Genomic DNA, 13303 nt, shown 5'->3' with positions numbered 1-13303 from the left:
ACCATATTATGAGGGCTGCAGGATTTTCCATTTTTTTGTTTTAATCAAACATTTATTGCTTGCCTACTGGATTTTGCATAATTTTGAATAGTATTTATTACATGTTTATACTGTCAGTTAGCAGAAGCTTCTTTGCCTTGAGGGAGTCCTACCCATAGAATTGGCCTGAAAATTATTATTATTATTACTATTACTATTATTACAATGCATTTATTTCCTGCCTTGCTTCCTCTTCTGAGGCACCCAAGAGAGCTTACATAGCTCCATTTTATCTCCACAACAACAACCCTGTGAGGTAGGTTGAGAGTCCAGGACAGGCCCAAAGCACCCAGGGAGCTTCATGGCTGAGTGAGGACCCGAACATGGATCTCCCATCTCCCAGGTCCAGCACTCTCAAAACCGCGTGACACTAGCTTCCAGCAAACCACCCTGAATAATTTTAAATTAGTATTCTTATTGACTATCCCGCGTATGTTTCATACAGAGAGAAGTCCATCTTCCTGTCCATCTGGGAATCCAGCCCTGCTCAGATCACAGACTGAAGCCCCTCCAGACTGGAGCAGCGTCAGCTGTTTGGACTCAACCAACGTGTGGACCAAGAGGGCAGAGTTTCGGTCTCCCCAAGTGCTCCTTGCAAAAGCAGCACGGTAAAACCCTGTGGGTCCATCCGGGACCATCCCGTTGTGTGGTTCCTGCTTGTGAACGTACTTGGGGGTGAAAATGGAGGCTGCCCTTCCCACCGGCCCCGAACTGGAGGGGGGGCTGGATATGTCCAAGGACGCCACCTCTGCAGGGCGCACCGAAAGCCTGTCACAGCAGCCAGCATGGCGAGTGGCCGGCGAGGAACCGCGCAAAGCGCTGCAGCACCCTGGAGAAGGCCTGTGTCTGCCGCTTCCAAGGGCACCCGATTCTCCGCAGAGGGAATGGGGGCACGTATTCTTGATGGAAACGCCCCCGTGTGACAACGTCAGAGCCTTCCTTTCCTCTTTCGAGCAGATTGCTGAGGCCTGTCAGTGGCCGAGCGAGGAGTGGGTGGGCCGGCTCCTGCCGGCACTCAGCCAGGATGTTGAACAGGCCTTGAGCAGGCTGGAAGTCAGGGACCGGGGAAATTATGGGAAAGTGAAAGCCGCCATCTTGCGGGAGGACGCCCTGAGAATTGAGGCACTGCGGCAGCACTTCAGGCAGTATCGCTACCCGGATGTCGAAGACCCCCGAAAGGTTTGCAGCCAACTCCGGGAGCTTTGCCATCAGTGGTTAAGGCCGGAGAGGCGAACAAAGGAGCAGATCCTGGAGCTGCTGATCCTGGAGCAGTTCCTGGCCATCTTGCCTCATGACCTGCAGAGCTGGGCCAGGGAAGGGGGACCGGAAAACTGCACCCAAGCCGTGGCCCTGGTGGAAGACTTCCTGTTCAGTCGCCAGAAGGCTGAGGCATGGAAGTGGCAGGTCAGAACTGCAAGCACCTTTCTCTCCTAAGGAAATGTTTCATTTGAGAACTGCTGGTTGTCTTTGAGGAAGGTTTTAATCTGAACTGTTCCCTGGGATTCGTCTCAGTTGCATTTTCCTGATGCATCATGGGAACTGCATCTCCCACAGTGCCTGGTGCTCCTGCAGGCCCTGAGCACCTGTGTAAGATGTCGTACACGAGACGTCATGCAAGGCTCTGGCGGATGTTGTGCGAGAGAAGCTCGGGGAGTTGGGGCCACATTCCAGTGGTGTTTATATGGCCAAAAGCCAAAATACCATCCCTAGTTTTAGCTTAAAACCCCGAGTGTCACTGGATATTCTGGAATGGGGGACCCCAGGACAAAAGCTGGGGAACCACCAAAGATGGTAGAGGAAAGGTGTGGAATTAGTGGGTATAGCCATTTCAAGAATCCTGAAATTTGCTTTCCCCAACCTGATGCCCAACTCCCATCAGCCCCAGGCAATATGGCCAGTGGTCAGGAATGTTGAGCTGCAGTTTAAAAGATCCAGAAGACACCAGACTAGGAAGGCTGGAGGGGCGGTTCTACTGCTGAACTTGGATGGGTCAATACCTGTTTCAATACCTGCTCAGCCTTGGGCCAGTGACTACTACCTCTCAGCCTACCTCACAGGGCTGTCATGTGAATGTTGTAAGGGAGCAGGAAGGGGAGTACTGAAGTGGCTATCACCTCCATGGAGGAGGTGCAAGAAGGAAATACTGACAGAAAGAAGCATTCCCTTTATTAGCACATTCCATTCATATCCCACCTGTTTTCCTCTTCCACGTAATCTAAGCGTACCTGATCCTCCTCCTGTCCATTTTAGCCTCACAACAACCCTGTGAGGTAGGCCAGACTGAGGGGGTATGACTGGTCAGAGCTGAGCGTGCCTGATTTGAACAAGGATCTTCTGAAACCAAGTCCAGCACTCTAACCACCGCACCAGAAAGCCTCTTGCACAGAAGGTAGCTCGCCACATGTTCTGGACTTCAGCTCCCAGAAGCCCCTGCCAGCACAGCCAATGGTCAGGAATGCTGGGAACTGAAGTTCAACACATTTGCCTGCCGCTTGTCCCTGGTTCTAGGTTGTGAAACAAAATGTCCGGCCCCACTCTGAACTGGACCCTCTTTGTTATTTCAGGTGCCGTTGCAGCAGGTGATCGGGAGTTCCCTAGAGGGCAAGGACATCCATCAGAGACACGTCTACACGGATGTGACACACAAAGGTGACGGAGACATGAATTTGCTGGGTGAGGGTTTATATTTCGTTCATGCTTATGGGGTGAATTTTTATGGGGTAGGCAAAGAAGAAGTTGGTGGGCTGATCTTCCCGGGCATCAGTGATCTGTTCAGACTTGTGCAATTCACAAGAGTCTGCAGCAGCCGTGTGCAATGGTCATGTCTTATTTATTTAGGGAATGATCTTGTGGCCTCAAGAGGGTGTCTCGATGGGCTTATTGCATAATCTGGACTCCCAGTTCCAGCCTTGGAAAGAGTCCAAGGTCAGAGCTGGGACTCTGAACTTGGCATGTCTGCCCTTCATCTGCTTGGCCAGCATGTGACCTGTGGCTCCGAGCTTGTAAGACCAACCTCAGAGACGGAGTTCTTTGGGTGTCCCAAGGAGCAGGTGGGGCCACCAGCGAGGGTACGAGGGGAGAAAGAAAGGACGGGAATGTGGCAGGGTGGTGACGTGAAGATCCAGGAGGTCTGGGCTCGAGTCCTTGTGTGGCCATGAAGCTCATTGGGTAATAGGACTGAGCGGAGGAAGAGAATTATGTAAGCTGCCTTGAATTCCTTGAAAGAAAAGAAGGTGGACTATAAATATAATAAATACTGAAACATTTCCCAAGGTTTTTATTAATAACCTTTCCTGAAGAGGGGAGGCTGTAGAGAGTTTTGTGGGTGCCATTGGAGGTGCCGTGTTGGGGACTGCTGATTTTTGACAGCCCTTCAACTATATGATTGGAGCATCTGTCTGTCTAGCCCAATTACGCCCACTCTGGTTGGCAGCGTCCCTCTTGTACATGCCAGAGTATAGTTTTGATGAGCTCTGACAATGAAGACGAGAAAGTTGGGGAGTCTCAGCAAGCCCCAGAATCAGACCAGGGTCAGGAAATGTCTGGGGAATGAGTGGAAGAGTTGCCAGTCCAGTATTTTATATTTATTTTATTTATATTGTGATTTATATCCTGCCTTTTTCCTACAAAGGGCTCAAGGCAGCTTTACATCATTCTCCTCCTCCATCTTATCCCCACAACAACAACCCTGTGAGGTAGGTTGGGCTGAGAGTCTGTGACAGGCCCAAAGTCACCCAGTTGGCTCCATGGCCGAGCGGGGACTCGAACCCGGATTGCCTGAGTCCCAGTCCCATGCTCTTAACCACTGCACCACACTGGCTCTCACACCGGTATGATGAGCGTGATGTCCAACCAGCCTGTGGGAATGAAGAGATAGCAAAACAGGAGGTTGAGTTGGCAGCCGGGGCTGATGGGAGCCCCAGTCTACCAAGAGGAGGAGACGGGGGCTGGAACGTGTCTCACAGCATGAGCTGAGCGGCCTGCCTGACACAGGGGGAGCAAAGGCAGGAAATGGAGTTGCCAAAGGATTGCCGAAGGACTGGTCTTCGCGGTGCTCCGCCCGCAGGGATTGTGTACACGAAAGGGGAATACAGAGGAGGAAGTCTACAGGGTGTCAAAGAGGCCTCGCTCCGGGTGAACTCGGAGATATGGAACAATAAAGTCTTGTGGAAAAGCAACTTGGGAGAAGAGCTGCAGTGCAGGCAGTCCCTTCAGGTCCATCCCCGTCCCCTGCTACGCCGTTCTTTCTGCCCGTGCGCTCCCACAGCCGTGCTTTCTTCCCTTCTGTCCCCGCAGCCAGTGGAGCAGCGTTCCCAAGCCGGACCTGTTTGTCACTTCCCCCCGAGCGACAGGAAATGGCCGAAGCTGGCCTGACTGAGGTATGTGGGACGTTGCTTTGCTTGGAGGCAAGCTGAGCAAAGCTAACAAAAGAGCCAGAGTACACTGGAGCATGTGCAGAGTACCTTGGCCAGCTCCGCTTAGCAATCACGGCAACCCTCTGGCCCAGTTTTCAGTGATTGTTGTTTAGGGTTCTTGCTTCACCTTAGTCCTGAGTTAAAGTGTGCCCGAATCTTTAAATACTCTCTAGGCAGTGAAAGCAGGTGAGGGGTGTGTGTCTATTCCAGGGGCTGCTGAGCTTCGAGGAGAAGGTGACCTCTTTCCGGAAGGAAGAGCAAGCTTCAGCGCATCCGAGCCAAGGGACCGTGTTCTGGCAAGTCAAAGAGGAGACCTGTGGGAACGAACCGTCCTTGGGTAGGTTACCAAATCCAGCCCAAATGGGAACATGATCTAGCCTTCCCGGAGAGGAGTGCTCCCTTCCCCGGTTCTCACCTGCCTTCCCCAACCACTGAGGTTTGGATTTTGCACTTTTCTCCCCTGTTCCAAAAGGCTTCAATGCCCCCCAAGGCTTAGCTTCTTGGACCTTTAGGCTGAAACGGGAGGCACCTGCCCTGCTGGCCTTTAGGCTCCAACTTCAGATGTATTTGTTCCATAGTTATTTTAAGAGGTGAATTTTTGATTTTTGATCTTGGTTTTAATTATTCATGCTATTATATGGTGCTTTCAATAAGTTTTAAAGCTAGATACTGATATAACCTAATTTCAATTGATTCAAATTTGATTTTTGGAGTTTTTCTATAATATATATTCTATTTATTGCTTTGCTATTCCTATTTTATTTAATTCTGGGTGTTTACTTATGGATTTTATTGTTATTGGTCTTTCGTAACTGGCAGTTGCTATGTTGTACATTGTATAGTTTTATGCTGCTTTATAATGTATGAATTTTATTATGACGTGAGTCACCCAGAGAACTTATGGCTAGCATGGGGCAGCATATAAAATGAATGAATAAATAAATAAACAAACATGCTGGCATTTTGGCCACACTGCTCTTGTCAGATCATGTCGCGCGCACGCGCGCGTGTGTGTGATGTGTATATTGCTTGTATGCGTGCATTTCCATTTATATAATATGTCTTTTAAATCCACTGTCCCAGTTTAATGCTTATGAACATGACTAGATCAATTTTGTGTTGTGGCCTATTTAATTTTGTCTTGTTTTTCTCAAGTGCTTAGTTGTTGTTTTTTTAAGAGGGGGGAAATGTTGAAAGTTCCATGAAATTGTCCCTTGAAAAACTGGCAGTAAACCAGAGCAATCTACATTGTTTAGACCTGAATTGTCTGAATAACAATTCCATTGTTCTTTCTCCTTGTTCCAAGAGGGGCTTCTGATTCCCAGACTTGACCTTTCCTTTCATCCCGGAAAAGGGGACAAGATGTTCTTCCGGGACTCAGATTCAGGTAATGGGAAAGGCAAAATCTGCTTGCGGGTGCTTCCCCTTGGAGAAAGCCCTGGGAGGCTGCCTGGTGCCAGAAGCTGCCCTCCTCGGACCACTGGCCCGACCTGTCTTAAGAAGATTTTTCTCGACCAGCATTCCAGACAGAGCTGGGCAGATGGGTCCAGCCACCCTTTTCATTTCCCTTTAGCTTCACTCAGGTGCATTATAGGCATTTAAATGAGTGGCTTGGTGCAAGGCCAGGTCAGGCCACCAAAGCCTGGGTGGATGATAGAGGGTGATGATTTGAGGTTCCTTCAAACCCAGGGATGGCCAATAGATCCCATCGCGCCCTCACAGAGGAGCACTGGGATGTGAAATGCACTGTATCAGTAAGAATGTGTCTTGCTGCCCCAATTTTGTTGCCCCGGCTGGCCTTCTTGGGAATCCTTTTTGTTGAAGAAAAATGGTAATGAATTATGGTTGATGTTTATCATGATAGCAAAAGTCCCTATAAATGCTAAAAAATTCATGGCCCTCTGAAAAAATTCACTCTGCTTTTTATCCTGATACACAGGGTCAGCCTGCAGTTACAAGATTTTAATTTTCTTGAAATTAAAATAGGCATAAAGAGAAAATTAAAGCAAAGTAAGTGGCAGACCAGCATCTATCTGTCCTGTGACTTTGTGAAATATTTGGCTGTGTAAAGAGTTGATAATTGGCTAGACAACTGGGAATATTTGACAGGTTGGTGGACCGGTGGACCCACAAATGCCAGCTGTGTGTATACATTCAGGTGGACTTTGCGCAGTAATGTTTGGCTCCTAAAGCCACCGGATTGGGACTCCTTTCCCTTGAAATAGGGAACTTTCACTCCAGTGCTTAGAATTAACAGCTCCTTATATCCGGCACTTACCTTGGTTTGGAAGAAAGTCCAAACCATTGTTTTTAGAGCAGCAACCTAAAACTTTGACTAAACTGTGCCTGCAGCAAACTGAGTCTCACTGGTGAAATTGCAATGAGGCACGCTGGAGATCTGCCATATTAGCAGTGCCCCTAGGGAAGAAACTCCATAATTCAAGTCCCCAGGCTTGTAAAACATAATTGCTGGTATGGATCAGTGATAACTCAAAGTTCATCTCTTAATTGTGGAAGTTGGTTGAATCATCAGGTGGTTCTTTGTGGGAAGTTTAATTGGAGTCCTGAGGCCACGGTGCGTTCAGAGCTTTGGGTGCCTCCTTCCGCGTGAGGGTTGCTGCTCCGCCAAAAAAAGAAAAGAAAGCAGGGTGTTAATTAGTGCATAATTGTAATTGCTACTCCTGGGGGACTTCTGTAGCATCTGGATAGTGTTTACCAAGAGCACAGGGCTTACTAGGCAAAGAGAGCGATTTAGGATAACACCTCAGGGACCTCAAATTGCTTCGAGTGAAGGGGTGTTGAAGTAATTCAGAGAATGCTATAGGCCCCTATTTTTCTTAACTAAACAGCAGCAAGAATGCTTGATCTGGGGACTGGAGCGCTCTGAATGGCTTTTGATGATCTTAAATGTGGAAGCCTGAGTGATAGTTTGTAAAATAAAAAATCAATCCATCATGGCATCCATGTTAGCCATGTTCGTACACAACTGGAAACCAGGATTCTGGGGAATGTTAGCATATTTATTAAATAAGGGAACAATCCCCTGACCTTAGCTATTGCCTGAGGAAGGGACATAGAAACATAGAAACAGAGTGAGTCAGAAGGGGTCTCCCAGGCCATCTAATCTGACCCCCGGCTCCAGCCGGCTCCACTCACAACATGCCCACCATGTGCATGTCCAGCCTATCCTTGAACACTCTCACCGATGGGGCCTCAACCACCTCCTGGGGAAGCCAGTTCCATACCCTGGGGGCCCTAACTATCAGGAAGAACTCCCTGGCATCTAAATTGAACCTCGGTTCCCTGAGCTTTGCTCCGTTTGAGCACGTCCTGCCTTCCTCTGTAAGGGAGAACAGGTCTCTACCCACCCCCATGTGACACCCCCTGATGTACATCGGCGTTTGGATGTCGAGGTCTCCAAACTGTATCGGGCCCAACCCCCTGCCCTTTCTGGGGCAGAAAGAGGTACAGGAGCTGTGCTTGGAGGTCAGGAAGGCATCCCTGGAGAGGGGTAAAAAGGCATTTGGGAGCCAGAGAGGGAAGGAGACTGAAGTGGCCAGGGCAGAAGCCATCATGAAGCTGCCCCAGCCTCCTTCCATGCTCTTTCAAGAGGCCATCTCTGGATCCCGGAAACAGCTGTCTAACAAAAATGCAACCTGGGAGGAGTGGGGAGCCAAAAATCATTTTTGCTATTCCTCTTGCCCTAGATCGGAAGTGTGTGCGCTCCCAAATCAAAGGCTTATGATCACCTTGAAAGAACTGCACCCCAAATTGCACAAGAAACCCCCAAGTGGTCAGTAGCTGGGGGAGAGGTGGTGGGTGGAGGAAAGGACTGTGGCCTTGTGTTTCGGAGGAGGGCCAGATTTTGCCCCCAGTCCTGAGGTGGCCCATCAGTCGGGAGGAGTGTCAGGACTGCTTCCTGGGTCCCTACAGAATGGAAAATGAAGCCTTGAAGCCTGAGAGCTGGAATCTTGAAGCGGAAACGAGAACGACACGGAGCTAAGCCTAGATAAGAGAGATGAGCCTAAAGAAGCTGCATGAATCAGCTGGGGGAAAGATATGGCAGGAAAGAAAGCCAACGGGAATAAGTGGCAGCATATCCTAGAAAAGGTGGCCAGAACACGGATACCACTTCTGGATCTTGATTCTCTTTTCCCCTTTCTCCAGGTAACAGAAGAGAGATCAAGATGGAGACTTCTCATCAAACGAGGCCGGATGGAATCTCTCAAGGGAATGTTTCTCTGGTGACCGAAATCCCAGAGGAAAGATTTGAGTCCAAAGGACAACAGAGGGAGAGCAAATGCTGTGACCATTCGGAAGGCCTTACAGCTCCAGTTCATGAAAGCACAATGGTCATCGGGACAGAAAAGCCGTTGCTCTCCAGTTATGGAAGGATTGACCAGTACGGCTTGGGACTTAAGCTGAATGCCGAAGAGAATCCTTATGAATGCTCTCTGTGTGGGGAAAGCTTCCAGCAAGAATGTTACCTTGCTGCACACCAGAGAATCCACACAGGAGAAGAACCATATGAAAGGTCTCAGAGTGGGAAAGCCTTTCCTCAAAGAGAAATCTGGGATGGCCGTGAGAATAGTCCGATGGAAGAAAAACCTTATCAATGCCCGGAGTGTGGGAAAAGATTCAGCTACAGGGCAACGTTAATGAGACATCGGAGAATCCATACTGAGGAGAAGCCACATAAATGTTCTCATTGTGGTAAAAGCTTCAGCCAAAGAACGAACCTGATGAGTCATCAGAGAATCCACACGGGAGAAAGACCTTTTCAGTGTTCGCAATGTGGGAAAGTCTTCAGGTGGCAATTGCATTTGAAGAGACATCAGAAAATCCACACGGGAGAGAAACCACACAAATGCCCCGACTGTGGGAAAAGCTTCTCTCGGAGAGATACTTTGATAAATCATCAGAGAACCCACACAGGAGAGAAACCGTACGAATGCCCCGATTGTGGGAGAAACTTCAATCATCCATGTAACTTAATTGAACATCAGAAAACCCACACAGGAGAGAAACCCCATGAATGCCTCGAGTGTGGGAAAAACTTTTCTCGGAGAGACACGTTGATCAAACATCAGAGAACCCACACAGGAGAGAAGCCTTATGAATGTCCTGAGTGTGGGAAAAGTTTCAATCATCCATGCAGGTTGATCGATCATCAGAAAATCCACACTGGAGAGAAGCCACACAAGTGCCCTGACTGTGGGAAAAACTTTTCTCGGCGAGATACTCTGATCAGACATCAAAGAACCCATGCTGAAGAGAAACCTTATGAGTGCCCTGGGTGTGGGAAAAGCTTCCTTCAGAAAAAAGCATTCATTAGACATCAAATAATACATTTAGGGCATAATTCTAGTCAATGTTCTTGAAAGCACCACATTCCGTAGGAAGGAAAAACAACATTGATAAGAGATTTCATATTGTTACAGGGTAAAGAATCCACTTTCTGGCAGAGAGAATCTGATGGGACTATACCAAGAAACTGTAAAGAGGGTTAAAGAAGCGGAAAAGAATTTAGATAAAGGTCTGGCAATGGTAGAAGAAAAAGTAATGAAAACTTCAGAGAAAATAATTGATTAATCAGGAAATTAGAGATATCAATAATTCATTAAATCCAAATGTGAGATGGCTTGATTCCACAAAGGGAGCCACAACCTTGTACAAGAGCTGAGCAGGGTTGTCAAGGAAGGCACTAATTCTTAAGTCAGAAACAACTTGACAGTATGTAACAATGCATTGGATGACCTTTTGTTATGAAAAGATATTGAAATAATAAAAGAAACAACTGATGTTAATATATATGGTAATCTAGGACATAGAGAATGACTAGAGAAAATAAAAAATAGAGAAAAAAATAGAGAAAATAACATCAGAGGAGTGGAGGAAGGTGCTACAGGTTGATCTAGAATCGTTGTTGGGTCGAATTAATTCATTAACTGTAATTGATATCAAAACAGATTCTGCTTTGTTGATGAATAGCGATTGTTCACAAATGAAAGAAACCCAGATTATTTTAGATAAGTCTCAAAGCCTTTCATCTAAGAAGATAGTTCTAGATTCATCTATGAAACATCCAAGGTTCATGATTCAAAAGCAGTTGCCAACTGCCATTTCCATTAAAGGTGATTTTTTTTTTTTTTTTTGAAAAGACTAAAGAAGTTCATCTAAGTGACATTTATGGAAGGAAAACCTTGACCAGGCATGGAAAGATGACCACACTGGTGCCAGGTGGACCTCACTGAGGAGCGCGTGGCACAATCAGGGTTACTATTGAGATGGTCCCGTCTTCCAAACCTCTCGAAGGAAGCAGTTAGTGGTTATAATATATGGATAGGGTCATACTGGGAGAGGTATTTTTTGCCAGGTTTTCTGGCCCCTTCCACCATTCCCATTTTCTCTCTCGCTCTCTCTCTCTCTCTCTCATGCATGCACACACACACACACACACACACTGCCTCCCTCTTCACAGCCCACACATTCAGTCCTCAGTGTTCATCAACTCAGATGGATTTCCCATAACATTTGCTCATAGTTTCACATGCGCACAGACAACTTTTGGAAGGGTGCTGTGCGCTTCCTCTTTCAAGAACAAGATTCTTAAGGAAGAAACCTTAGAGCGTGGCCGTTTTTATTTATTTATATTTATTTCTTTTTTGATTTATATCCTGCCTTTTTTGTACAAAGGGCTCAAGACAGCTTACATCATCTCTCCTCCTGCATCTTATCCCCACAACAACAACCCTGTGAGGTAGGTTGGGCTGAGAGTCTGTGACTGGCCCAGAGTCACCCAGTTGGCTCCATGGCTGAGCGGGGACTGGAACCCAGATCGCCTGAGTCCCAGTCCCGTGCTCTTAACCACTATGTTGCTGTAGGGAAGACTCCATGTCAGGCTGCTGTGGGTTCCCATCTCCCATGTGGGGGAAAACATGGACAAGGTCGACGGCTAAATGTACTCAATGGCCCATGGGTTGTCCATCTTGGAATAGACTAACAACAGGAAGTGTATGAGCTCCAGATGTTGCACGACGCACTTCATACAGCCAGTGTAAAATTCTCTGTAGAAGAGCATCTATTAGGAGATTTTTGGCTACGTATGCTGTACAGAACCTGTGGGAAGATGAAGGATTTTCCATGTGAGGGATGTAGGTTTTCCTTTGTCCTCGGTGGTTCAATTTCACTGTTCTCTCCCTTTGTATTTTAAAGCTAAAAATAAACATGGCAAAATACTGAAATTAGGATGAGGGTATCTAAACTGATTTGATCAAGCCACTGTGGAAAATATTTATAAAGGTGGGAAGTGGGCCTCATCATTCCTTTCCTTCTAGCAGTCCCTCCAGCCTCCTGAAAATGTTACTCAGAGGAAGGAAGTCCTGCTGAATGGGATAGGAAGTGGGGATTCCCGGGAATTAGCTGGTTTCCGTGTAGATTCCTGCATCTCACAGAAGACGTGTCCCGGAGCCAGTGCACTGGGCGAAATCCAGCACCAGCTTTCCAGCAACTGAATGGGCATCACTGATGGAATGGATTCCCATTCCTCGCTCCCGCTGGCTACCATGCCAAAATTCTTCCCTGAGGGTCCCGGGTCCCGGAAGAGCAAATACGACTAGCGCAGAAGTACAGGGAGGAGAGGAGGGGGGCTTTGAGAGCCAGAATGGTATAGTGGTGGAAGTTTTGGGCTGGGGATGCGGGGGATTCAGGTTCTAGTCTTCATGAAGCCCAGTAGGAGGCTTTGGGCCTAGTGCGGTCTCTCAGTCTGCCCTACCTCACAGGGTTGTGGTGAGGATAACATGGAGAGGAAGATGACTATAGAAGCTATGCCGGGTTTCTTGAAAGAAGAAAAAAGGAAGGATATGAATATTATAAAATAAATATTATAATATAGCTTAATATTCACATTTGATATGGAATACACTCCCCAGGGAGGTTCACCTGGCGCCGTTGCTCTATTCTTTTCGGTGTCAGGCAAAGAGCTTTTTATTTTCCCAGTATTTCAACAATTAATTGGTTTTATCCTTGTTTTTATCACTATTTTTAGATGCAGTGTGCTATGCATTGTTGTTGTTGTTGTCGTCATGGTTTTTGTTCTTTGTAAGCTGTCCAGAGACTTTTTTAGTAATGGGACAACACAGAAAAACTTTAAATAAATAAAATAAAATACTAACAAATTAGGAAAGAAATAATGGGTTTTGATAGATAGCTTAGGGAAAGAAATCCTACGATAAAGGAATATTAAGAAAGAGAGGCACTAAAAGTAAGCCTGGCTGTAAAGCTCAGTGGGTAACTTTGAGCCAGGCACCAGCTCTCAACCTACCCTACCTCACTGGGTTGTTGTGCAGATAAAATGGAGAAGAGGAGGAGGACCAGCTAAGCCAACTCGGGTTCCTTTCAAGAGGGAAAAAGGAAGGCTAGACATGTACATCTAGATACATCAGTACCTGAGTTTACGTTCAGTATATAAAGGATGAATCTGCCCGAACCACACCTGGTGTTGTGGAGATGCTTATCGCTGGGCGACGTGCCAAGTTACTTTCAGGCTCGGCACATCATCATCATCATCATCATCATCATCATCATCATCATCATCATTATTATAACATTTCTATGCCGCCCCTTGCCAAAACCTCGGGGCGGCTTACAACACGATAAAATACAATGAAATACAATAGCACATAATAAATTACCATTAATTACAAAATACAAAAAATACATTGATTTACAAATATAAGATTAAAATTATCAGTATAAATTAAGTAAATAAAAAAATAGGAGGAGAAAGGGAAGGAAGAAGAAGTTGCCCTGGCCAGATCATATGTTTTAACAATTAAAATGATGTTTAA

General features: G+C 46.8%; 1 protein-coding gene across 1 annotated transcript; it reads left to right on the top strand.

The window, feature by feature from the left end:
* The first annotated feature begins 720 nt into the window (after positions 1–720).
* LOC123035060 (zinc finger protein 436-like) lies at positions 721–10634 on the top strand. The gene is made up of 6 exons (XM_044452901.1): positions 721–1218; positions 2604–2712; positions 4336–4418; positions 4665–4791; positions 8622–9750; positions 10616–10634. The coding sequence occupies exons 1-6, from the start codon at positions 721–723 to the stop codon at positions 10632–10634; spliced, it is 1965 nt and encodes a 654-aa protein (XP_044308836.1).
* The last annotated feature ends 2669 nt before the right edge of the window (positions 10635–13303 follow it).

Source organism: Varanus komodoensis, unplaced genomic scaffold, assembly GCF_004798865.1.
Source record: "Varanus komodoensis strain SLA01 unplaced genomic scaffold, ASM479886v1 scaffold76, whole genome shotgun sequence".
Taxonomy (NCBI): domain Eukaryota; kingdom Metazoa; phylum Chordata; class Lepidosauria; order Squamata; family Varanidae; genus Varanus; species Varanus komodoensis.
This window is presented reverse-complemented; position numbering and strand designations above follow the sequence as displayed.

What these genes read in the sequence shown, in the direction of transcription:
- LOC123035060 (XM_044452901.1), top strand. Translation starts at nt 721, where the DNA reads ATGGAGGCTGCCCTTCCCACCGGCCCCGAACTGGAGGGGGGGCTGGAT. An exon ending in CGGAGACATGAATTTGCTGG is followed by an intron (nt 2,713 to 4,335) that starts GTGAGGGTTTAT and finishes CTGTCCCCGCAG; the next exon opens with CCAGTGGAGCAGCGTTCCCA. An exon ending in CCGAAGCTGGCCTGACTGAG is followed by an intron (nt 4,419 to 4,664) that starts GTATGTGGGACG and finishes TGTCTATTCCAG; the next exon opens with GGGCTGCTGAGCTTCGAGGA.